This window comes from Colius striatus, chromosome Z (assembly GCF_028858725.1).
Source record: "Colius striatus isolate bColStr4 chromosome Z, bColStr4.1.hap1, whole genome shotgun sequence".
NCBI classification, from domain to species: domain Eukaryota; kingdom Metazoa; phylum Chordata; class Aves; order Coliiformes; family Coliidae; genus Colius; species Colius striatus.
In genome coordinates this window covers 16,251,538-16,278,580 of record NC_084790.1, presented here as the reverse complement: position 1 = coordinate 16,278,580, position 27,043 = coordinate 16,251,538, and the positions used below count along the sequence as shown (strand labels likewise).

The following is a 27,043-nucleotide window of genomic DNA, read 5'->3' as shown; positions in this document are numbered from 1 at the left end:
GAACCTTTCCTGATGCTGGATAATAGAAAAAAAAGTTATTTTCCTTTTACTTTCACTTTTAGTTACAGCTTTTAAATAGAAATCTTCAGCCCTGATGTTTCCTCTGAAGGATTTGGAATGAGTAGAGAAAATGGAGACAGCAAGCTGCAGCCTCTGTGGCAGGTCTTAGATTTATTTGTTACATTGTGTAAATAAATCAGTGAAGTAATCACAGTATTTACATCTCTGTGAATTTTAAATCCTGATATATAAAATAAGTCAAGAAAATAAACAATGTGTTATCTTTCAGTAGCTTCTATGTGTGTGTTATTATCATTTCCTTATTGTATTCAACAATGCTTAAGAATAGTGTCTATAGTCTCTTAACATAGAAAAGGAGACCTAGAGTATCACACTTCTGCAGGGCTTGGCAATGCAGCTAGAGCAAGTATTTTCTGTAGTTCATTCTCAGGCAGGAAGCCTAGAAACTACTTTTTCTCTTCTTGTTTCTTTTAAATAGTAGCAAAGACTCTCCCAAATGTTTTGACTTCATGAGCTGGAGATTCAGAAGAGACTCCAAACAGTACTATTTGCAGCACAAATTGTAGAGGCAAAACCAGGAATGATTTATCTTAAGAGCTGTATCCTTTCCAGGCTGGGGTTAGTGGAAGCTATCTACTTGAGTTAACTCTTCCAATATACGAACCCCCTAATGACCTCCAGCTTCTGCAACAAAAAGTCCAGACTGAAATTGCAACAGTGGAGAGTTTCCAGCCCTGTTTTCAATGTGTAACTGCAAGTAGTTTTTAACAGCTTCATCACCACATCTCCCTGACAACTTAATGATATAAAATTGCCTAAGTTGGTCAGCAGAAGGAAGTATTTATTCTGTCCCCCAACCAATTTGCTTATGAGCTCCTACTTCTTCAGCAATAAAGATGCTTCTATAACTTTGTGGACCATGTTAAGAAGAAACCTCTTACCACTTAACAAAAACTGGGCAGCACAGCAATCTATTTAAAAAATTGTCAGGATTAAATAATCTCAATTGCTTTAAATTAAACAATACATGTACTGCACTAGAGTAAAATATAATGATCAAGACCATCTGCTGATACCAAACAGTATCCTTCCTTTTAAGCTTACAAACCACAATGCAGTGCTACCTGGAGGTAACCACACCAGCTAAAGAGCAGTACAGTCATTTTATCATGGGCTTATGCTCAAGTGAATAGATAATCTCTTTCTCACCTTGGCTAATTAGCGTAACATACTATTCCCAGACCCCAAAACTACCATATTGCTGCCAGTGCTGCAACAGACTCATCTATAGCTGGAGTGTGCAGTGATGCATTATATGCTATGGAAATACTCAGGAAGCTGAACTGATTTGTCATGTCTGAGAAAGTGACCCATTTTGTTAATTTGTCTCCTTTTTTTTGTCCTCCACCTGTTCTTCCCTCTTTTTTTGTCCATCTACAAGTGACCAAATGGGCTACTGCTACATCCTTTTTTTTCCTAAATCATGACAAACCTATTATTTCCAGTGAAAGCTTTACTGCTGTGAATGGCCAGTTTTGGTTGCAATATATCCTTTGTTTTTTTTTTTTTTTTCCTGGTTTGGCAGTGCCATTACAAGCACAACCCCTCCAAACAACTGCAACAGTAAGAAGACATTTTATGATGCAGGGTCCTCAGAGCATGCCCCACATTCTTACAGTCTTGTGACAGACACATCATCACAGCCCCACAAAGCAGGGTAATTCTAATTAGCCTAAATTACAGATGTAAAAGATGAAAAAACTTAGGACCACAGAGGTAGATACCTATACTTCCCACCTAAATCCAGGAGATTGTCTCTACATACCTTTGTAGATCTGGAGATAAGGGACTTTTTGTGATGTCATGCTGAACTGCACAGATCAGCAATTAGGAATGATGTTTCCTGGGACTTGGACCAGTATCTTTATTAGTGGTCAGTGAGTTCTGAGAGCTTACCTACTTAAACTGGGAGGAACTGATGTGTATAAAAGAAAGAAGCCAATTGCCTTTCTGAAGGAACTGAGTCTGTAAATTTGCAGGCCAGTGTCTGTGCAGCAACACAGTTCTTCACTATCCCTGATTTGGAGTGGCCCAGGCTCTCTCTGACAGCTGACCATTCTCTCTATTCTTTTTTTGGTTATAGGTTGCAAAGTTCCCACCTCCAATTCTGATACACAAACTGTACTTCTATGCATGTATCCTTGTCTCGTCTAAAAAGGTGATTACTGTCAACTAGAGACCTGTGACAGTGGCACAGGCAGTTCTTCTGTCATGTAGTTCTTCTGTCATGGGTAAATGTGGTTGACATTTTGCTCAACTGTGCCATATACTGTGGTTTTACAAACTCTTTTAGAGACTAGGCTGTGTTTTTCCCAAGACCAGTCATAGAAGATTCATATGTGATTGTGCACAGAGCAAAAGACACCTGAGCAGACCTTTTGCAGCAGATGGAGATTGCAAATGGAAATCCTGGGACAGCAAAAATAGTTATTAATTTCTTGTCTGTTTTTTATTATTAATCCCTACAGTTATTAGCCTTAGAGGTTTCTTACTGTGACCTGAAAACGTCACAGTGTGAAGCAAGAAGTATTGGAGTTAGTAAGAGTTTTGAGGGATTAAGGACAAGTTGTGAGGTCCCTGTGGGCAAGTGAGGGGCTGACTGAAAACAAGGTATTCCACTTCTACTCCCTGACAAACCACTGAAACACTCTTGAGTGTTGAACTTTCAGAGTAAGTGTCCATCTTCCATTACCAGATGAATACAGAACTATTGTAATAAAGGAAACAGATTGAAAACTTGAGAGGGCTGGTCTCCCACATGCTGAATGCAGTATTGCTCCGGTAAGTCATTGACCTCCAGGAAAACACTCCAGAATTGATTCAGGGGAGTGCCACACTACCTCACCAGCTGCTAAGCATTTTCTTTCTTCCTACATGTCATGGGGTGAGAAAAAAAAAAATAAAAAGGGAAAATGTGTGGAAACATTTATCTTTCTGAAACTTTATTAACAACAGCAATATCAGAATTGTCTAGTCTGGTTTTGGTGGTTTTTTGGATGACTGTGTTTTGTGTATTTTGTTTTGTTTTGTTTTGTTCAGATGAAGATGTTCTTGTGGCTATACTATTAAATGAGGTAGAGTGAAAATAAGAGTATGTCACAGGTCTTGGTATGCACCATCAAACTGAATATGTACCTGACATGTCCAAGTGTCTGTAGACTAAATACTTGCACATGATTATGCCCTTGTCATTTCATGGTGTTCACACAGACACTTCTACTAATTCAGGTTCATGATCCTTCCTTTTGCCGTTAAGAAACCTTCTGAATTAGAAAGGTCTTTGCAACACCAAAGAAATTTAAATACTTATGAATCACTTCCCTCAGCTGAATTAATTATAGTCCCTCAGTGACAGAAACTTGCCAGTTCTCTAGCCATTCATAGAGTCTTCTAGGGCAGACAAATCTGACTTTCTGTCACTACAACACAAGCAGGAAAAAAAACCCAAACCTCAAAGACTCATTTGAAGCAATAATTTCAAGACTTAAATTATAAAGCAGCAAAGCAGTGCACATGGCCATTTTCCCATCACTGACACTAAAAGGTACCTTATTGCAAAGGCTCTGATATGTATGTGTGTATCTAGACACATTTATCTGTATGGCTACTGGGTGAAATGAGCAGAGGGAGAGTACTTATGTAGGAACAGGCAGTCTGTGGTGAGCTCCATAAATGGCTATGTTACGCATCCTATCACAGTTCTAAGCTATCACATCTTGGGAAAAAAATTATAAGAGTGGGTTTTTTTGTTGTTGTTGTTTTGGGTTTTTTTCCTCCTCTTTTTTCCCTAGAAGTCAGACCACAGCAAGCTTCTTCCAGTCCTGAAATAGAGGACACTCTCTCTGGTAACCTTGGAAAAAAACCACACGCTGTTTATTTTGTAAGTCCTTAAATCTTTTGGTGATTATTTCTGGGGAATTATATATGCCATATGGAATACTTTCCTCAGTTAGGAAATAGGCTGACCCAGGACATACTGCCTTCCTTGCTGACCAAAGCCAATCCTTTGGCTTCTGCAAATATGTAAAGATGGCATGTGATCCTAGAACAAGAGTCTGTAATATGCTTGGCAAAATATCACATGAGAAAGAAAGAGAAAAGAGAAATGAGCAGTAACAGGTACAATGAGTTAATATGTATTGAAGCATCTAATAAAAATAATGGTCAGAGCATGAGGACACAGTAGTGGAGGAAAGTAAAAAAAAAAACAAACCAAAACCAACCACTCAACTGTGCAATTAGTGTTTTAATCCTTTTAGAGAAAGAGGTAGCTCCACTGTGGTATGTCCTTGAGATCACAGAGCATCTTGAGCAGTGCTAGTTAGGGAGAAACACAGTAAAAAGACACAGAAGTAGGCGCAGTGAAAAGGCAGATTTATTTACTAGTAATACTGTACAGAGAAAAAAAAAAGAGAGAAGCCACAGATACAGCATGGCTGTTGCTGGCAGTGTTCTTGGTTTTTTATTTTTGTGGTTTTTTTGTACTCATTTTTTTAATCTGGAGAAAAAAACATAACAGTCGAAAAAGTACACTTCAGGTTACAAAGTACAGCAGCTATCCCCAGCAATTCTAATCCAGTGTTAGCACAGCAGTTTTTCCCCAACAAAATGGGATTTTATTTACATCAGCTCACAAAGAAAGTGGGAGACTAAAGCTTAAAAAAATCTCAACCACAACATACATTCACCATAAAAGCTGCATTTTACACAACATTTTCTTGAACCCCTATAAGAGTCAGTCTATGGAGTGAACATAGTAGGGTGGGGCACGAATCCTTCAGAAATGTATTCTTTGCCTTTGTCCTGACCTGCTCTTGCTTGGCTACCTTTGCTGCACTCAGATTGAGCGGTAGCTGGAAAACCAAAAGAACTTCAAATGTATTTCTCTCCTGTATCTGCCTGTAAGCAGCACTTACATCCATACTTGCAAAATAACTGGCACAAAATCTGAGCCCATCACCAGTAAAGCACCTTAATCACAGATACAGGCTGACTATCCTAAAGGCTATCCCTGACCAGCACAGTGCTTAAGTGTGTGCAACACTTCAAGCAAGTGCTTAAGAATTGTGGAGCTTAAGCTCTGCGTTCAATTGGGACTTTATATAGTTGCACAAAACCCTCTTTATTCTTGAATTCGTCTCTCTCTGACTGGCATGTTATCCTGGAGGGATATCAGTAGCTTCTTGGCAGCCAATTTTACTGAGAATGCCTTTGCATGCTGATCAGTCTGTGGGGAAGTTCACATTTTCTCCTGTCTCCTTTACCCTGCCAATAGAAACCTGACAATTAGCTTGTCTTCTGCTCCTGTATGTGCTTCTGGATGCTGATATTTTATGTACTTGGGCATATCTACCTCATATGGGCTTGTGGGGCTTAGTGCAGTCCCACAGGAATGGATAGAGACAGAAGGTTTACCTAAACAGTAAGATTTTAGTGGAACCCACTGTTGGGGCACCTTGTGGGATGCTACATGAATAGATAGGGAGTGCTTCTCTAAAATCAAATCTGCCCTAGGAATCTAGGAAAATGCAGGAAGGTGTGCAAATGCTGAAGACAGGATACCATCATTTCCTTTTCTTGGGAATCATGCCAATAGACCTGTGGTGAAGTTTTTAACTCCAGTCTCTCTTTTCTCCCCTCTATCTTTGCTCATAGGAGATCACAAAAAGGCAAGCAGAGAGAGGAGGAAAAAAGATGTAGCTGAGGAATGGTCCAGAATGAGACCAAGTACAGAGACAAGGGACAGGCAGAATCTGAAGCAGAGGTATGCAGAGGGAAAAATTTGAAAGAAAAGCTTACACTTCCTATTTTATGTTTGTGTTTGTGTGCAGGTATGAAATTCACCTCTACCTTCCTCAGGCATTGGGGATTTTTAGTTCCCAGAAGTGTCTATCTGCTTCCAAACACAGTCAGCAAGGAGACCATGCTCTAAGCCCCTTTCTGTGGAAAAGTACACCACTTTCACAACACCATTTGAAAAATCTATCTAATGAAAAGAATGAGAAGACACAGTTAAAGCAGCATAAGTAATGCTTGTAGCATATTGTTTAAAGACCAGACCCTATGAGCATTTGTGCATGTGCTTAAATTTTATTTTTTCTGGATCATCCCATTAAACTAAAAAGGGCTGCTTGGCTGCTTAATTTTATGCTCATGGGTAAGTCTTTAGGTCTTGTAGACCTACTGAAGAGATATGCAGTGTCTCAATTCAGGTATGAAGCATTAAGATAGCAGTGCAAGTTAAAAATGTATAAGTACTCCCAAACTGGTAGAATTGAGTTACTTAGTTAATAATAATAACAGCAGTTTGTTTTGTTTTGTTTTGTTTTTCCAAATTTCAAGGTATATTGATTCTTAAATCCCTAAGTCTTCCTTTGAGAAGAATTCTGGAAACAATTGCAGGAAACGTTTGCAATACAATAACAGCAAAAACCCTCAAAGTAAGAGGAACTTTTGCAAACTGGAGGAAGGAGTTCAGAGTTTTTCACAAGTTTGCCTTTAAGTGACCTATTCTTAATCTGCTGGACAGCCTAAGTAGAGCCGTGAAAAAGGCTATATATTTTGCAGGACACTTTGAAAACATGAGGAAAAAGTTTTAAAATTCCTTTAATTTAAATATAAGTGGGACACTTTTTAAGAACTTCATGCACCCTTGTCACTATTTACAAGCTAAGTTACTAGTGTAAGTTTATATTACAAGTCAGATTTATATTCTCTTTGGACAAGTTGACAATCCATTTATATTCTAAAGTTAATAAATTCAGCCATTTTATACTACTTACTCTTTTACATACAAAAATTACAGTCCACATTTTTGTTGGATATTGTCATAGACTGTGACCTCTGATTAAGCTCAGAACTAAAGTTCACTCTTCCTGCCCAGAAGGCTCATGAAACATGTGCAAATCCTAAACTTTTTAATAGACAGAGAGAACTGGAGGAAACTGAGTCTAGTAAAAATAATGAAGCCACTTATCAACCTGTAGGAAAATCCTCTACTTTGTCTAAATCGATTTGTTCTACTCTTTCCAGTGGCACCACCCCTTGCACTTTGAAATTTGACTTTGGATAAAGTATGACAAAGTGAAAAAACATATAGTTCTCTTATGTAGCCGTACTTTTATTCTGAGAGTAGGTAGCTATTGCTTACCATGTTGGTTTTCTAGATAAATAAGCTTGTCTAGTTATAGAAATTTATGTATTTGTCAAAGAAATTTACTTATCTAGCTGTGTTCATAGCAGATATATTGGATTCTACTTTTCTGACTTTATAAAGTATTGTGATCTTGATTCCTGGAGAAAACTGTGGTTAGTTCTACAAAATACCCCAAGAAGTTGTGTATTGTCATAAACATACGAAACAGTTCAAAAGCTCAATGTCATGGGAAGGATGATATTCAGAAACGCAACACCCATTTAGGGTTTGTATCTTATTAAAAAAATATTTATTTCTTAAAAAAATACACAAATGTAAAATACTACATTTTCTATTATATCCCCTCTTACTTTCCAAGTATACCATTTGGATGTTGAACTAATTCAAAAGGCAGAACACTTTATTTCTCTATCCAGTCTGTACACTGTCTTTCTGCTCTAATTAATTGGTTGTACCTCTGTAATTTTAAGCATGAAGAGTCAGTAGTGAACATAGATACAATGGCAAGGGATTAAGCTATTAGCTGTCAGGGAAGTCTGATTTAATATTTGATCATAGATTCCACTGACGTGGTGACAATGCTAACTTGGGACCTGATCCTACCAGATGCTAGCATTGTTTGGTTTTGGCGCTTTTCTCACCAGAAGCAGCAAACCTCAGAGTTAGCTCCTAGGATTACACCACCTTGAGCAGACTCAGCAGTGCATGAAATTGGTATAGGAACAAAAACAACACCCAGACTACACCCTATTAATCCTTCATACCCTGATCTTGTGGACACCTACACACATTCCTCCTGTGAGCAGTCCTGTTGACTGAAATAGGTCTACATATAAGAGAATTAGGCTTATGAGTTTTTGTTTTCAAGGTTGAGGACATCTATTGCATTGGTAGAGGTATACTTCATGGAGAAGGGCTTGTGCACACTTCTGCTGGGGATTGAAAGATAATGTTGTGTTTATACAGCTTTGGAATACAGCCTGTGATTTTTAGAAAAAAATAAGGAAAAGAAAGATACAAAAAGAAGGAAACTCAAGAGCGCTAAGGCAAACTGTCAAATGGCACATCATACCTACTTTGTCATTCATTTAGATAACATCACAAAGGCAGACCAGAGGAGTTATGTAAACATATACCATACAGTACGTCAGCCACAGGAAATTAAAAAAAGAAAACAACCCTGTAATTCTTTTCTTTCTGTATTGATATTCTTGTAATTGAAAGAGATTGCCTAGCCACTAATCATAATGCTGTGTTTTTTGATTTGTATTTTTCTTTTGTTAAAAAAAAGAGAAAGAATGGAAGTAAAATGCAGTGGTTGGTTTGCAAAAGAAAGTCCCTGAATGTAAATGAGAGATGACATGGAAAGTGGGTTTATAGAAACTTAGAAAATACAAAATATAAAAAAGTTTCATAGGTTACTTTTTCCCAGTTTAGGAAAGATACACTGAAAAGAGGTTTGTTGTTTGTTTTTTTTTTTTTTCTTACAAAAGTTAAGGCGAGCAGTTTATTGTGGCAAAATGCTATCACTGAACTGGTTTCTGACTCTTCTGTATTCCCTCATGCTGAAATTGAAAATGTACATGTGATGTCATAAATTAAACAGACAGGGAATTTGCTTAAAGCAATAAAAACCCCTTCCACCATTATGATTCTTACAGAAACCTTGCTTGGCCGTAGAGTGGACCTCTCCCTTCATGCATGATTGTGCATGTATTTCCACAGGCAGCTACCTATCTGAGGGCAAGCGGAAAACCAATCCCATCAAAGCCCAAGCAGCCCTGGTAAACTGGTTTATATTCCTCAGCCTAGGCTAACACATCTGAATTCCCCTGTAACTTAACTGTAGGCTAATGGCCAGAATGGACAAGCTGATGTCTGGGCATGGCTGCTGCCCTTGTGAAAGATCATGATTGGAGCAAGCATGTTTCAGCCAAGATAGCTAAAGCCTTCTGAGTTCAGACCAACTGCTTGTGTTTCATGTTTTTCCTCACCTCAGATATAGAACAGCCTTTGGCTTGTAAAGACAAACCCCATGCAGACAAACCTTTAACTTTTCTTATCTATCAGGAGCCCTTAATCATGGAGTTCATATGAACACATGAAAAACACTAGCCTTCCTAGGCACTCAATGTAAGCTGCAAGTACTGAACAGTAGGTATTTGGCAGGTTTAAGGTTTAAGGCTTGTGCTCTACTTCTAACCACTAAAGGGCCACTTCTGGACTCTTGTATTCCACCATCTCCCTGCCACATTGTGCCTTAGGTGGTGTAGATATACCTCAGATATATTCTGGCCCTAGCCTCAGCAAGCATCTCCCAAAGCTGACTGCTCAGGGAGTCATCCCCAAAATGCTGAGTCTGTGCTGAACCAGAAGGTCATCTGACAGGGGACCACGTGTCTGAAGCGATGCATGGACAAGAGCGGATTAGGGTAAAGATGATACCCCAAATTTCCCAAGCTGAAGGCTTTGTTAAAAAAAATTGTCAATAGGAGAAAGAAGTGTCAGGGGGAAAAAACTGGGCTGTGAAGACACCAGGAGGCCAGGGCAGCCGTGAAGGTGGCATCACACCTGGAAAGGAAAGGATGGTGAGCAATGAGATGACTGGCCAGACCAGAAGGAGACGGCTGGAAGATTTGTTTTCAAGAGCAACTCGTGAGGTGAACAGGCCCCAGAGTGAGGGAATTACTGCAAAGCACATCCAGCTTTCATGGTGCTCATGGGGTAGAGGCAAAACGGAAGGAGCTTCACCCCTTGTGTTGCAATACTTTCTGGTCCTAAACATGCCTGGAGACAGCCTCGCCAGGCCACCCTGGGTGTCGAAACTCAGGGTCTTGTTTAAGAAATGTTGAGATCTGAAAATGCTTAGTGTTTCCAGGAAAAAAAAAGTCCCACGCAATTCAACCAAAAAGACATCAAACACAGGTTACTAGCTTCCAACGATAGCCGCCAGATCTATTGTCACAATGCAGGGCTCTGTGGCCATTTGTCTCTTTGATAAAACTTAATCAATTAAGCCTGAGTCAAGGAATGCTGTACAGAGCTTCTGTGGGTGAATTTGGTCCTTCTCCCATCCAGAAGCCCCCAGGGGAGGTGGAGGGAGCATGTGTAAGTATCAAATCTGGCCACTGTCCTACTCCTTACTTGTTTTTTGAATCTTTCCTGACAGTCACCTTTGGCAGTGGTGAGGAGTTACATTGTCCAGCTCCATACTGATGACTGAGTGACCTAATACAGGAACTACCTCTTGAATTTTTGTGTATGTATGTTTTCTGTGTTCCTCATATTACCACTGCCATGACCAAGTGTCTTTTCTACTGGCACAGAAAGAAAAGAGTACAGAGCAACAACTCTGTTTAATCAGATGCTCTGAAGTAACAATTAATGCAGTAAAAGCACCATCCAAGAAAGAACAGAAATATCATAGAAACTATCTCAGACTGAAAAGAGGCCTTTTGTTATTTTCTCTTTTTCTTTCTTTCTCTTTCTTTCTTTCTTGTCCTTTCTTTTCTTTCTTGTCTTCTTTTATTTTCTTTTCCTTCTATTTTTACTTTTATTTTTCAGATGCTGTTATTGATTTTTAAGGTCTGATAGTTTCAAAGACACTTCAAAACAATCTTCAGTACCTTTTGACACTATCAGAAAATAGAAATCCTTATTTTTAGTCTCACTTCTATAATTACAAATCCAGACTAACTCCACTAGATTGAGTGAAGCTACACTTAAGCAAAACCAGTGTGAAACAAGAATCAGGCTCATAATGTCTTGCCAAGGAAAGGCTTGTTGCTTCTTCATTTTAGTTAGAAGAATCAAAGGACCAAAGGATGAACATCTCGTGATTTTGGATGCCTTAGCCTTTTTACAATTTCATCTTGCATTGTTTTTAACAGGCCTGATTTTCAGAGGGTGGATGAGGAAACATTTAGGAAAATCAAGCCTCTCTGAAGCATCCCACATGAGAAAATAAAGCATCCAAAACCACCACCAGTTTTTTCAAATATTTGCCTTTCAGCTGTAGGATCTTTTCCCAAAACAGCTGCTCTAACAAAGATCCAGTGGGCCTTCATGGGAGTTTTACCTGTGAAAGCAGGGCAGGATCTGACCCATCACCTGTCTTTAGGTGCACTGTAACTACACCCAGTGAAGAACGACACTTCCCTAAAAATTACAAAATAAAACTCTGGCCCTGCTCCCATTCCCAGCACAGAGAATTTTCTCAATGAATCCAGTGGGAACAGGATCGGACTATGAGAAAAGTTCATTTATGTTCTAAGGAAATAGAGATCTCTCATCTGCTGGAGTTTAACAGGAAAACTTCATGTATAAACATTGGCAGAGTTAATGAAATGCAAGTAATTAGATCAGTGACTCCATTTCAGTCGGTGTGACAGCTGCATCTTTTTCGTGTCAAATTCATTTCAATTGTAATTTGGGGAGATGAAGTACACATACAATACTGTAATCTGGAAGATTTATATAAGGCAAAATCATCATTCATACATTTTCTAGAAAGAATAATTAAGGTCCACTTTTGGTATCACCAACAAGCAGAAATGGCTGATGGATTTTTCTGACACCGCAAACTAAACTGGAAAGTTACTATAAACCAAAACTTTTCAGGAAAGACTTGTCTGAGTTTTAGCAAATTAAAACAGTAAATGATCTAAGCCTTCCCCTAAGAAATAAAAAATAGGATCTATAAAATAAGGTTGAAATGTTTTTTTTTTCTTAAAAAAGAGAAGCAACTTTTTTTTAAGGCTCTCATATCTGGCTGCTATAAAACTTGGGCTCCCACAAAATCCTAGGAATCTGATTGAGTCTGCCAGATATCTAAAGAAAAATGTAAAAAGTGTTTTCATTATATATATAATATATATTTAGATCAAATAAATATGAAAACATTTATTCCATTTCCCATTTATCTCTCACTCTGCAATATTAAGGAAAAACAAGAAACCTCAAAACAAAACAAAAAAGAAGTAAAACTCCTCCCCATCCCCTCCCCAAACCCCAAATATTACATCTGATGGGAAAATAATCATGCGTTCTTCTTCCTGAAGAACTAGAAAGAAGCAAAGCAACCCAACTGCAAGGCAATGGAGGCATTCACTTCCAGTTCACAGTATTGCAGTTAGAAGTACAGTGAGATCTAAATAAGTGACAGAGCAGGAGCTGCCCGGAGCAGGGAAGGAGTAGGTGTTCACATGACAATACAGCATTGACAGCGCTTTTTCTTTTGTGTACCTGGGGCAGCTTCCAAGGGCAGGCTCTCTTCCTTTCCCTCAGGAGAGGAGGGCTCTGTCGTATCCGACAGTGGCCTGCCAGAGACCAGCTCAGCGGCATTCCCATCCATGGTGGAGACATCTGTCACTGTCTTCTCCCGCAGCGACTTCTCATCATCTTCATCGATCAGGACCAGCTCTGCCTTGATGGTCTCATCATAGCCCAACACTTTCTTTGTCTCCTCTTCATCATCGATGTTCTGGTAGCCCATAAATATCATTGTCACTGGCTGATCTGCGCTGGCCTCCTGGGCTTCATCACCACAGGGTTTGTCTTGGGGCTGAGGGTTCACAGCATGCCCTTTGCTGGGTTTGTGTACCATTTCCAGCTTTGCCTCCTTGAAGAGCATTTGCTCCTTCATATGGCTAAGGTTTCCATCGGCTACCGCATTTCTGTCTGACACAGTCATTGTTTCATACCCTCCTTTTACACTTGATTGTCCAGCTTTTTGCATAAGTTCATCTACGTCCTTTGAGCTTAATTTATGTACTCCATTTTCTACCACTGTGCCACCAGAGTGAACCTCATAGACTACCTTGGTACCATCATCATAGACTTTGAATCCTCTTTGATGGGCCTCATCTGGGCCAATAGGTGAAGCAGAGACAATCTTGGTCTCTCCTGTCTGTTTGTCTTTCTCCACATTAATTTCCATGGTGCACAAAGCTTGAATGAAAACAAGAGAGGAAGTGCATGTTACAACAAAAAAAGCCAGTGAATGGTTAATTGCCAAACAGACAAAGAAAATTATGGTGCCCCTTCTCCTACCTCCTGCTTCTAACGTGCCAAGCGTTCTACGTTAGAGGTGGGACGCAATGCTGTGGACAGAGATAGTTACTACACTACGGCTTTTTATGCAGCTGAAGGCTAGGCGTACCTGTGGCCCACAGGACCTGGTCTCCCAGCTCACGCCGCGTGGAGCTTTCTCTGAGCAATCAGGAGTGCCAAGAGCACCTGGGTTAGGTGTAATTTAGACAACGGGAAGTGTCAGCATGCAGGTTGCCCTCAACCATTCCATTCTGAACTTGCCTCAAAATTCAGAGCAAAACCCATCTCCAGGAACCACTCTATTTTCCTTCTCTGCCATCGAACTGCCAGTTAGCTGGTAACAACTTTAGTTCGCTGCATGTTACACCCAGACTGTTCTACTATCAATGTTTGTTCTTGCTTAACTCTTCCATCCATAGCATTCAAAACGTTTTAGAGAGGTGAAGAAACATTGTTAACCCCTGTTCTACAGGTAGGAAAACAAAATCACACAGGAATGGCTAATTTCTCCTGCAGATGCACGGCAAGGCAGGTCTTGCATCTTCCAAAGCAAGGCATCAACTGTGACCTCTGCTTGCAGGTTAAGAGAACATACAAAACGACCATGAAGTGCTCCTTCACTTATCTGAATTAGGCCCTAAGAACCATTGCCAAAGTTGAAGAAAAAAGTAAAAATGAACAGATTTTCAAAGTGTCACGAAAGAACAGGTAAGAATATATGTGTGAGGTGTGCTACTTTAGAGTAGCAAAGAAGTTTTTCTGGCAGTGAAGAAGGACGCGGTAACAAGCTTAACATTGTAGAGACCACACAGTTGGAATAGACAGGCAGCCTACACCACTCTCAACACTCATTTTGAAATACAATGGCCTCTCACTAGACAGCTTTTCAATTAAAAATGGGCAAAAGTCTGACATTTTCCAGAAGTGGTAATTTGTTTAAACATTCTTTGTATGCAGATGAAGACATTGAGGCTCTTGGACAGACATCCACGGACATTTATGTACAAATTACCACAGGCAGTGACAAGCGTTCACAAAACTTAGTGACCATTGATGAGCTAATGAACCTCAATAACATAGTTGTGAGTTGTCTTACCTGGGGACACCACAAACTGTTATGTTGGCTATTTTTCCTGACTCATTTTCAAGCGAGCACAGAATATCCTTGCCCCAAGAACCAATGTGGTTTTGTAAACATGTATTTAAAAAATCATTAATATATTACCTGAGTCTTACTATTCACAAATAGTAATTTTTTTTTCTGTATATTTAAAGCAAAGTAATTCATCACCAACAGGAAGATTATTATGGTGTGCATCATGACCTCTATAGCTCTACACAGAAAATTCATGTATTGTTGAGTGAGTACATTCTGGCCCCTGTGAGGTGGTCTCCCCTGTTCCCCCAGGGGGCCAGTCTGGTAGTCAGCCCAGCCAAATATGAGGTGTGACTACATGCTGTGTGCTTGGAACTCTGCCAGTCCTAGCAGTGCTGGTTAGGTCAAATGCAACACCACACAAACATCTGCACAGAGCCGGAAGACAGAGGGATCGGTGGGAGAAAGGGCATTGTTGTCTCTGAGAGCAAACTGTTGCTTGATGCTGGAGTGGGCTGCAGAAGTGCAAATCTTGCCTTGACCATTGCAAGCTAGGGGAATATCCCTGAGGATTGTGTTTCACCACTGCTTTGAGAAATTTACAGACTAGCTGTGTCTATAGCTCAGGCATGGCCCTGAGCACAGAATGGCTGTTTCCACAAAGAGGTAGGAATATGGATTTTCTGATCTCCCTCCTTCTGCTGACTTTTAATGCCCATCCCACAGCAGCCTGAGCAGCCAGGACAAGGCTGAAAGGGAGAGAACCGGACTCTACTCCTGAGGTGTGCAGCAGCTGACATGGACTGAAACAGGAGATTGAAGCTGGAAATCAGGAAAAACACTGTCACTCCAGGGCTGGTAGCAATTAAGCGCTGAAGTAGATTGCTCTGGGGATCTGTGGAAGACTGCACCATAGTACAGGTCAGAAAGCTGCTGGCATGGATTATTTGCTTGGCACTATCACAGCCCAGGAGCTGCTGGGGAAGTACCTTTCAAGTTTCTTCCAAACACCTCTGCCCTGAAGCATTGAATCCAATTTACAGAGGTAATGAAACAAAAAGATGCAGGTGCCACCACTGATGGTCTGGAATTTGCTTCTTTCTAAGTGCAATTTCTTTGGTGGAGGTGAGGGGAAAGAGGAAAGAGGAATTTTGTTTATTGGTTTGGCAGCCAGGCCTTTAGTGAGTAGACTTCGAACATTGCCTGACCTTGCCAGAACTGCTCAGGCAGATATTGCTCATTAACTTCCAACATTACAGAGGTAAAAGTAGAGATTGGCTAGCCTATGCTGAAGATGTTAAACCAGACACAACGGTAGGGTCACAGTAGGGAGCCACAGCATGTCCATAAAATCTCTAGTAGGGTAGAAGTTCCTGATTTGTCCTGAGCACCACAGCTGTGCAGAGAAAGTGCAACCAGCCCACTTGCTACCTTCTTGGTGAGAAGCAGCATCCTGAGCACTTCTGGAGTTTCTGTGCATCTCCTCTTCTTTAAAAAAGAGGAGTATTATCTGGGACATGACTTTTCAGTAAAGGCTGCTGATTTTCATGTGAAACAGTTGTGCTGTGGTATTGCATATGTTTTTAGTGCAGAAGAGAGTGTCATCTGCCAGACCTTCCTTGTTTTGATGAACAAATTTCATTTAGTAGTGTGCATTAAAAGAAGGCTTGTATAGGGAGTCTGAACTCAGAAGTAGATAGGAAAAATCTGACAGTTGAATCATGTGGACCCGGCCATATTTAATAAGAGCTGTGGTATGCAGTACTGATAAGTAAGTGTCTTTCTTGTTAGCAAGCCTTTGGGCAACAATACTAGCACTGCTTGGAAGACTCTGTCCTACTGGCTGACCTGATTTAGAAAGTTAAGATATGTGGTCCTTGTGTATTTTATGTTTGGCTAATTTGCTTAAGCATTTGCCACTGTCAAAGTTTTCTTTTCACTTTTTTCTACTGTGATTTCAGCAGCAGAGTCTTTAGATACTGGTGTAACACATGGTTTATGACTTGCCACAGGAAACACATTGCATTTTAACATATATATATATGTTTTTACTTGTGCAAGTAAATATATAAACATACAGAAAGTTCTTGGAAATCTGTTTCTAGTGAATTGCATTGTCATGTGAGAAGTGAATAACAGATCCTGGCTTATCTGCCTGTATGCATACTGTTCGCTCTCTGCAGGAAAACCTAGGAGCCCAGCTAGTCAAAGTAGCTGAAAAATACACTAAAGCTGATTTCTAAAATGTTTTTATTTAATCAAAGCTTATTTACTGCAAAACATGCTATATTAATATGATAGAAACTTATCTGACCATAGAGTTGAAATGAAAAGCAGTACTGGAAGATGACAGCCTGTATGCAGAAGTACAAGTTTTCCGCAAAAGCTTTAATTACAGTTTAACATGATGCAGTGCTTCATGACAATGGATCCCAACATGTAGATGAAAGGATCTGGCCTTTTAGCGTTTATCCAGAGGCTGTTCTTCAAAAAATTTAATCTCAATAGACTTTGAGTGTGTTTTAAGATGGATGCTTACAGTCTACATTTGAGCATATATGCTGGTGCCTTTTTTTAACCTGTTGCATATATATGATACTCTTGTCAGGGACTACAGGAATAAGGCTTCTGGGTTATCCAAAGAATGAAAGATTTTTTTTTTCTTGATGTTGACAAAATAGCACAAAACACACAAGGCAAAGGTGGCATTTAAGACAGATTAAGTTAAGCACTGGTGGAAGGGAAGGTTTTGGAATGGCTTGCAACAGGACTGCTGAACAAAATGACATGTCCTGTATCTGTGTACAGTGTCATAGCTGCAGACATTTCTTTGCTATGCTTGTTAACCTGTTCTTCAGTAAGCCACCTTTCATTCCCACTCCTTGGGACACCTTTTAAGTAGCTGCCAGCAATATGGTCTTGGTATACGGAATACATTGTTTAGAAAAAATAGGATCTTGTAAATAAGAAAAACACACAGCTTTTAACAGTCACGCTGTTACGTTTAAAAGACATACTCCACCTGAAAAATAAGTATGACCAACCACAAAACATGTTGTAATTCCCTCCACCTGTTCCCCAAAAAGAAAGAGTGGCATACAAATACGTACAAAATGACATAAATGTGTAAAGCATGAATGAGGTCTTGTGAGTTCCTGTCTGTCTCATTCATCTTAATGGAACCTGCATGGGTATAACAGAGGAGACAGAACTTTGGTCTTGGTACCATGTATCTGTATCAGCAGAGATGGGAAGGACTGAATATTTCCATGTGAAAAAACTGGATGCATTTCCTATGTTACTTGTATATTGTCCAGCTATATTGTTTTGAGAGTACTCACTGCTGCTCAGAAAGCCTTGACTTATTTACAAAATACAGATCAAGAGGCATTTCCTGGTATTTAAATGATATCGGGACACTAGATCCATTAAGGTAATATAACAAAAAAAGTTCATGGCTATTGGATTGGCATTGTAATACTTTGTTCCTTGAGACTTACCAGCTACTCTGCTTGCTCCGTCCCACCCGGGAACTGGCTCTGCTGTTCGTGAATAGAGGGTTGGGAGTTCAGGGATCTGGGAGTAAATGTAATTTACTGCATCTGGTGTCAGAGAACAGGAAACAGTTAGATTCATGTTACGAGCCCTAGTGACTTCATTGCTTAGACAGCAAAGTGTTGTCAGCCCTGACAATAGTCACTGGAGCTTTGTACTAGATAAACGGATGAAAGCAAAGTGCAAAGTCACTGTGGTGTGATTGGTGTTCAATAGACTAGCTGAGGCAGGAGGGAATAGGTCCAGATGACTCATATGTCTGTTAAACACATAAAACTATTTGTCAGGATGTTCTGGATTTATCAAGTCTGTGGCCTTTAAAATGGGGACGAGAGAGGGGTAAGGTAAGGAACAAACCTAACGTGATACCCAGACACATGATATTTCAAATAGAGATATAAAAGCCTAAGAATGCTAGTGCTGACTGAATGGGAAGAAAGACCCAACTCTTTTGTACTAGTTGTTTCTGACAGTATTGAACAGGCAGTTGACTTTTTATTCTTAAAGCTGAAAGTGAGCTAATAATAAAAATCACTTCTAGATACTGATAGGGTGCCTTTTGTGACAATTCAGTAGATATTAAGTGCTTGCCAGTTCTGCAGTGCCATCATTCCTTAACGAACTCTGAACTAGTAGAAAGCTGTCTTAAGGAATTGACTTGTTTTACATTTGAGCTTATGGTTGTTTAGCATATGTTGAATGTGTTCTTTAGAAGAGAGATACTAAATAAATTTACAAATATTTAGTGGGAGATGTTTTGTGGCTGGGTTAAATGTATAGGTATATATACTATATGAATATAAATAAATGTATATATTCATAAATATACAGTTTGGGCACTAAACCAAAGCAAAAAGGAAAAAAATACCCCCAAAATGTAATTCTTTCCTGTCAACTGGAAATTGTTTTCAGTTTTGTATGGAAATGGTTGAATTTCTGTTCAAATGTAAGATCTTATCTGATGTGAAACTTTTTTTTCCAAAGCTACTGTACGGATGCAATGTGCCATATGTCAGGGTAGGAGAAAGCAAATGTGGCCTGGTATTAGTGAAATTTACCGCTTTAAAAGCAGCAGTGGCCAGCATTAAGTGCTAGTCAGTGCAGAAAGACAGTGCACTGTCCCAAAGACACTCCATCTCTTCATGGCACACTGTAGCTGATTCAGGTAAGGAGGTCCCACTTCCCCTTCCTGCATTAGAGGAGGATGGCACAGAGGCTCAGTGCAAATTCATTCCAGAAAGCCAGGAAGTTTGTATATAAGTTCAGTTTGTAACAGACGAATATGGAAAAAACGCTGGGCTGGGAAATACCATTTTTTTCCCTACTTCAGTGGACAAATGGCAGTCTTGGCAAATGGGCTTTTATGTTTTTAAATGCATGCCGTTTCCTCAAAGCATTTTATTTTTAGTATTAGAGCCTAGGAGAAACCATTGTTTTAGGACACAGCTGGCTGAGCAATGGCCAGCAACGGCTGTTTTCTTTTGCAAGCTTTCTTGCCTCTGATGAGAAGTTGGTACAATGTTTGGTGATGTTGTTCTGGGAACTATCACTAGCAAATGAGTCGGCCATTATTGAAAACTGAAGTAACTTCTCAGAAGGAAGAGGTGGTGACTGTTTTTCTGGGCCAGGATAAGAAGGCACTTCTGGAAATGGCAGAAATGTAGTAATTATTCACCCTACTGGAACAGTAGTTTCAGTACAGTCATCCAGTAACTTGAGTGACAGGCCTATCTGTCCACAAGAGGATATAATCAATGCTGACTTGTGCTGCTCAAATAATTATCCTTACTTTTGCAGTCCATGAGAATAAAGAGGCATGGTTAGGACACGGTTCTTACCCCGGGGCACTGAAGGAGGCAAAATCTTTGCAAGTGCTTGTTTTGGATTTTTTTTTCCCCAGTGCCTGTCCAGGGAATTGAATTGACCATTCTAGTCCCTAGCATCACTGACATCTAGCAGAAAGCAAAATCAGTCGTACAGCTTGATTGCTGTACATACCTGTGAACGTTAGGAAGCTGGGGCTTTTTTTGCCTCCTACATTAGGAGATAATATCTAGGTATTGTATTAGGTGATACTAACTCATTTTAGAAAATTCTCTGGATATTACTTTTAAAAAAGTTCTTTTTGGGGCTCCTGACAATGTCTCATTACTGTCCGGAGATGAGAATGCCAGGGTGGTATTCCTTTGTACTGAAGCAAATAAAGCAAGTGATGATGCCATGTGTCAGAAATGGGGTATTTGACTAGAAGAAGCTGGAGCTTGGTTGATTCTGCCAGTTCCCATCTTGTTCAAACAAAATGAACACTCTGATTTCCCTTTGTCTCACTGGCAACAAGGTGTGCTTTATTTAGCACCTTTAAGGAAGACATGAGATCAGTTTTACAAGGAGTGGATGAGACGTAAGATAAAACATAAAGCGTTTGAACGAACTGCATTCAGTATCTATATTTCAGTCTTTGATGAGTTGCTGATGTCTAAGGATGCCATAAAACATGACCTGAAACCTTTTGTACTACTTAAAACTACATTTTAGGACTATGCAATTCTTAAATATTTCCAGACAGATAAGTGATTGGGAAAACATATGGGGCAAGATAATCCTTCAAGGGTGCTTACACAAAACTAAACCTTCAGAATTGTTCAGAATAGCTCCGATGCAGAGGCTATCTGTCAGACAACCTCATTTTCCACAGTTTGTATTATCTTTTAAAAGTCTGACTACCACAAACATTAGTAGTAAGTCTTTTTCAAATACTAGCTCCCAGGGCTGGACTGTTCCATCTACAAAGCCTTTTGGTGCTCTGTGAGCCTACATCAGAGGGAACAGAGATCATGGCCTTCCCATCGCGTTTATAAGGTCATGAATGAGGATTTAATCAGGAAGCTTTGCTAAAAGCTAGTAACATGTCTCTGAGTTGGTGAATCATGTTTTAAACTTTCACTTGTGTATCTATAAGAAACAGGGTGCATGAATACATCTGCCAGACCAGTAAGGAACACTCCCTAATCCTTTCCAAAGGCAAGAACCCTAAGTTCAGCCACCTCAAGTACCCATGGGTGTGATTTGGGCAACAAGTAGGAGAAACTAGAGCTCTGTGCGCAGTCTGAGAATGTCACAGAAATCACAGAAACTTGGTGGGAAAATTCAGATAACAGGAAGACCACAATGAATGGCTGCAAATGCTTTCAGAAAGACAGGAAGGGAAGAAGAGAAGATCTCTGAAGACCATGACATTTCTATTGAATGAATGCCTTTGGGTCAAGATTAGAAGGATCATTATCAAAGGAGACCTTACATTACATCTATTACTGACCTCTTTATCAGGATGACGAAACTGACAAAACTCTGCTTTGCCTGCTCAGGGAAGTCTTGGGCCAACAGAACCTGGTCCTCATGGGTGGCTTCAACTACCCAGGGATTTGTTGGAAAACAAAATTAAATTGGTGCACAAGCCATCCATCAGGTTCCTGGAACGCAGTAAGGATTGCTTCCTGCTATAGATGTTGGGCATGTCAACCAGGAGCAGTGCCTTACCATATTTACTGCTTGCAAACTGATAAGACTTACTTGACGAAATAACTACCAGTGAAACCTTTGGATACAGTGACCACAATATTGTGGAGTTTAAGATTCTGCTGAGCACACTGAAGACCAGTAATAGGAGAAAGACTTTGAATTTTGTAAGAGTGAACTTCAAGTCAGAGCCCAGCTGTGAGGGATACCATGGGAAGCATCCATAGAGGGCAAAGGAGCTTGTGAGTGCAGGGAGTCACTCAAGAGTGTCTGCTGAAAGGAAAAGAAAGTTCCATCCTCTACAAAGGGAAAGGATGAAGACTGAGTAAAAGATCACCCTGGCTTAACAATGATTCTTTAGATTTAATTAAAACCAGGACAGAAACATACTGGCTGCCACATAGCCTTTGAGGACAACAATCTTTCTAAGCCACACAGAGATGCAATCAGAAAGGGAAAGGCTCAGCTGGAACTGAAAATGGATACAGATGTCAACTACAAGAAAGGGTTCTTCAGACTTGTGAGCAGAAGCACAGTGGAAGCTTAGGCACATTCTAAAAAAAGTGGGAAAACTACTCACTAACAGTGCTGACAAGGTAGGTGTTCTCAATACCTTCTTTACGCCAGTCCTTACTGGCATAGCTAGGTCCCGGATGGCAAGATGAAGTAGCTATGACAAGTCACGTGTTGACCCATCAGTAGTGGATGAAGGGCTGGTCTGCAGCTTATGCAAGGGTTCAACTCACATAAATCCATGGGTCAGGTTGGAATCTATCCCAGGGTGTTAAGTGAAGTTGATATTGTCACAGGGAAACTGTTTATAATCTTTGAAAATCGTGGAGATCAGAGGACGTGCCTGACAACTAGAAGAGGGAAAATGTCATGCCCATCTACAGGAAAGGATAAAAGAGGACCCAGGAAACTAGAGGCCTATTGATCTTACTTAATTTCCTAGGAAGGTGGCAGAATGAGTCCTTCTAGACTAATGAAGTCCTTCTAAACCAAATGAAGCAGGTGATTGGGAAAAGCCAACATGGATCACCTTCTACAACAAAATAACATCCTCTGTTGATGTGAGGGATGTTGTTTACCTGGACTTCATTAAAGCTTTTGGCACTGTTTCCCACAGTCTTCTCCTGGGCAAACTGACAAGATACAGACTGGATAAGTGGTGTGTGAGACAAGTAGGAAATTAGCTAACAAGCTGCACTCGAATGGTGTTGATCAGTGGTTTTCACTTAGGTGACCAGAGGTGCTATAATTGTGGCAGCCATAGATGAAGGTCAAATTAAAAAGTTACTTAAAAGCCTACAACTGAAAACAAATTGCTGATGAGGTTTCTACAAGACATGTGGAAAGTATTTTGCAAAGATCTGTACTTGACTCCTCTGAGGACATGCTCATCTGTTTTGCTGCTGGCCTGCATAGCTGAACAAGATGAGAAAGAAAACCAGAAAAGTCTCTAAGCAATGTGCTGGGAACTAAACAATCTATACTAGGGTTCCAGAGCCACATCTTTGCCAAACATATCCTAATACATATCAAATTCAAACAGAGGTTTTTGCAAAATGTAGACTTGCTGTAACTGTGGCTGAACCATGTTGGCTGAAGTATCAGCATATAGTTTGCATACAGATGGCCAAAGATTGCAGAGGATGGATTTTACCCTGAGGCAAATTCAGTGGTCAGGAAAGTTACATGAGATCTTAATGTGGCTTTTGATTTATATATATATTGAGCCATAAACATATACACACATGGAGTTAAGAGCGCTCTTCCTTGTATTTGTCTGTGATGTGCATGCAGCATAGCACTACAGCATGCCTGGTTTTGACTACAGACCTGAGCATCACCAAATGATGTAATTCATAGTATCATCTTAGGCCTTGTTTAATGGAGAGCTTGGCAGTGACAAGCCACCAAGGAGCTGGCAGAAGCATGGCTGCAGGTGACAGGACCTGTCATGGTTTAGCAAGGAGCCCCTTTTTCTTGGTAACAGGGGGAGCAGGTTGCAGTCCCAGTAAAGAGTTCTTGGACTTTCCCCTAGCTCTTGGATTCAGACCCACCTCAGGCATGGTATTCTTCCCAGGTCCTAAGGGTCCTGGAAAGCCATTATAAGGGGTCTCTCTAGCTTCCTGGAAACCAGCTATATTATTTACTCACTCAGACACCTAAATTTAGAGCTCAATATTTAGACTAATCACCCATAGTGTGACACTTAAGTTCATAAATTAGGAATTATGATATCCTCATCCACCCGTGCAGTCTTCTGTGAGAATGATCATGTAGAAAATATAATTTATCAGTTGTCTAATTTAAATAGCTGTTCCTATATATTAGGAATAGTCCTCATTGTATTTAACTGTTTATGAACAGAACACAGAGCACACAGAATGGAGAAGATTGATCACAGAGAGCTGAAAAGGAGTCTGGAGTGCAAGGCTATCATGCAGTGAAAAGGAGTCAATAGCACAAAAGTTGTATGATGTCTGTTTTTAGTCATCCATGCTATTCTTTCCCCTTGTCAGCATGTAAGAAGAGGTGCAGTTCTTTCAAAAGAATACTGTTTCACCACAATAGTGATATCTATGCTTGCACTACAGCGATACCAAAGAAAAAAGTAATGGCTCTAAGAAATAAATCAGAAACATACAAGGAAGAGAAGAATCCCCACTCTGTAAACCTTTGCAACTAAGTCATACTAACAACTGCTGTTAAACCCAAAGCTATACAATAATAAATAGGCACTTACCACCATCCTGCTGTGAGAAACCCTGTGAACGGAAAAAATAAGACGTTTGATTAGACTTTATATTTTGAGTATAATTTGCACAAAGTCTTGATTTTTAAGCTAGGCTTGCTTTTTATGGGTTTTTTGCAACTTTTAAATGGATAACTGGGGATGTGTGTCCTCAGGTTTAGGTGCTATTAGAGGCTGAGGGAGAGTGACAAGATGTAAGTAAAAGAACACTGCTGTTTATTGTAGTCTGTAACGTTCAGAAATGGCACTTGTGGCAAATGCCACTATTTCTAGGTGCCACTTGGAATGGGGAAGTTTGAGATGCCTTTCAGCTTCCTGCTGACATCTTTCGGTGGTGCCGAAAGCTCACATTGTTTCCCTGCTGATGAGCTAGGGGGATAGTCTCTGAAACACTTCTCCAAAAGAGGCTGTAGTGGGAAGTGCAAATCCTAACAACCAGCAACAATAGATCTGATTCCTCTATATCTTTTCTAGTCATGTCCATTCTGGTATGAGGGACATGCTCTGCAGCTGCTCTCACTCTTGCCCTAATTGGAGAAGTTATAACTGCTTCTCTCATACAGTTCTAGGAGTCTACGTTGGTTTCAGTCTGTGTCCAGGTATCTTTTTTTTCATTTACCTTTTGCAAGCTGTTGAAGGACTTCTCAGTCTCTTTTAGCTTTTCCAAAATGATTTGTTCTTTGGCAGATATCTGAGATTCCTCACTTTCTAATTTCTGTATTTCTTGTTCCAGCCTGTGGAAGACATACAGACATCCACATAACAGACAAAAATGAAACATGTAAATATCATTTCAATGAGCCATAGTTTCCTACGTATTAACTAGCACTTCAAATGTAATCAGGACTAACTGTAACTCTTGTTATTCCCAACTGCTTTCCTAGTGCATGAAGCGCACATGAATTATTTGTAAAACAGGTAGGTCTATCTAAAAGAAAATCAGTAATTCTTATAATCCACTTCTGCAAAAGCATGTACAGAATAACTAAAATTATAATACACCTTGGTATTCCTTCACCTCAATTCCTGTAGCATCTCTCAGACAATTTTATTTAAGAAATCATACTATGGATTATAACCATAAATATGCATTAATAATTAGGGGAATGAATGAGTGTCTTTTAATGCTTCTGTACTCCAGACATTGACACTGGAAATAGTTGCTGGAAGCTGGTAGTCAGCTAGTTGTGTTATGAGTTTCTCTTTAACCAGTATTTTGCCCACACCCAACAGTAACACTTTGGTATATCCAACAATGCTTTCCACAATTACTGTATGATACTGGGGTCCCCAGAGGCTTAGGTTAGTGAAGTAGACAGGCTGCTCAGAAAATAAACTTATTTTGCCAGGCAGTAAGCATTCAGCATTCTAATTTCTCTTGTCAAGACCTAATGGCACTTACTCCTTGAGATATCCTGATTATGATTTGGGATACACTTTTGATCAGGGTTAGATTCTCCATTACTTTAACTCAAACCTCATTTTATTGACATGATTTATGCAAGTGCAGAAATATGTCCTCTTTCTGTCTATTTTTGTGTATACTTTCATCTTTATTTTCTTACTTTTGACACCCCGCCTCCCCAATATCTGGGGAGAGAACATTTTTCAATTGGGACGGATACCTAAAACTCCTTTTATCTACAGAAAGAGCTGTAGCTGCACACAGCTTGTTGGATCATAATTTTTTGAATGCAACAAATCGCCATTACCCACCAATTACCTTACCCTTGCCTGCTTGCACCTGCCTTTCTGCTACCACTTTTCAAGTGAGGGATCAGGGCATTGATCCAGACTTAAGGGACTAATTCTCGCACTTTCTTGGCCCTGTTCTGCACGGGACTTTTTAAATGCTTTTTCAATCACAAGGCTCCTCTCTGTTTCCTCTGGGCTGGGGTCCAAAACACTCTCCTCCTCTGACAAGGGGTCTTCCCAGAGCTGCTGGCAACCTGTAGTCCCGCCATTCCCCTCCACAGGCCGCAGGGAATCAATCAGCTGCGCTCACCAAAGACTGCAGGGGGAGTCTCTGCTCCAGTGCTGCTCCTCCTTCTCTGACTGCAGGGTCCATGTGGTCACCTCCATCTTACCCTACTCTTCCATCTCCTCCCACATATTACAGATTTCCCTTCTCCAATAGTGATGGTAGAGACACCAGATGGGCCAGGCCAGTCTGGAGGTAGTTCCAAACTTAGAGCCTGGGGAAGTTTCGGGAACTGCTTACAGGGGCAGCACTGTAGTCCCCTTCCCTGTTACTGAGCAAAAGTAACCCCCCACAAAACCATCACACTTGCTGATTAAGACATTTGAAATATTATGCTGTGCTGTCTGATGAAATGACGTTGTGGAGCTGGGTGAGTTGGGGTTTACTGGTATGTCTCTTCTCTTCCCAAGTGAATCACTAAGCAGCATTTTCAGGATACACGCTCTATAGCCTGGTACATTTTGTTTGCTGTATAATCCAGAGTGAGACTGGAAAATGGGAGTGCGTAGAAGTCAGCAACAACAAAATACAGGGGAATAAATAAATCCTTTTTCTTTCAAATGACCTGGGCATTATTTAATAATTAATAATTAGTTAATAATAACAATGAAAACATTTTGAGTATACGTGGTGTGAGGCAACTCATTTGATATAAGCAAGTTATTAGTAAGAAAACTCCTTGTAATTTGGGGTGATCATAAGTCCATCATTTTTTGTTCACCAGCTCAAAACTGTAGATTTGTCATGAATTGTTTGGCACTTCCAAGGAAAGTTCACTTCTAATGCATGCAAATGTGCACTTACACACGAATACCTGGCAAATGACTTGATTTACATTTTCTTACA

At 40.1% G+C, this 27,043-nt stretch overlaps 1 protein-coding gene across 1 annotated transcript in view; it reads right to left on the bottom strand.

Annotated features, from left to right (window-relative positions):
- Positions 1 to 27,043, bottom strand: part of PALM2AKAP2 (PALM2 and AKAP2 fusion) — a 264,450-nt gene that overhangs the window by 127,702 nt on the left and 109,705 nt on the right. The window contains exons 4-6 of the mRNA XM_062017385.1: positions 24,836 to 24,950; positions 24,208 to 24,229; positions 17,885 to 17,986 (exon numbers count right to left, since the gene is read on the bottom strand). Coding sequence (XP_061873369.1) covers positions 17,885 to 17,986; positions 24,208 to 24,229; positions 24,836 to 24,950 — 239 coding nt within the window. The remainder of the gene's footprint in view (positions 1 to 17,884; positions 17,987 to 24,207; positions 24,230 to 24,835; positions 24,951 to 27,043) is intronic.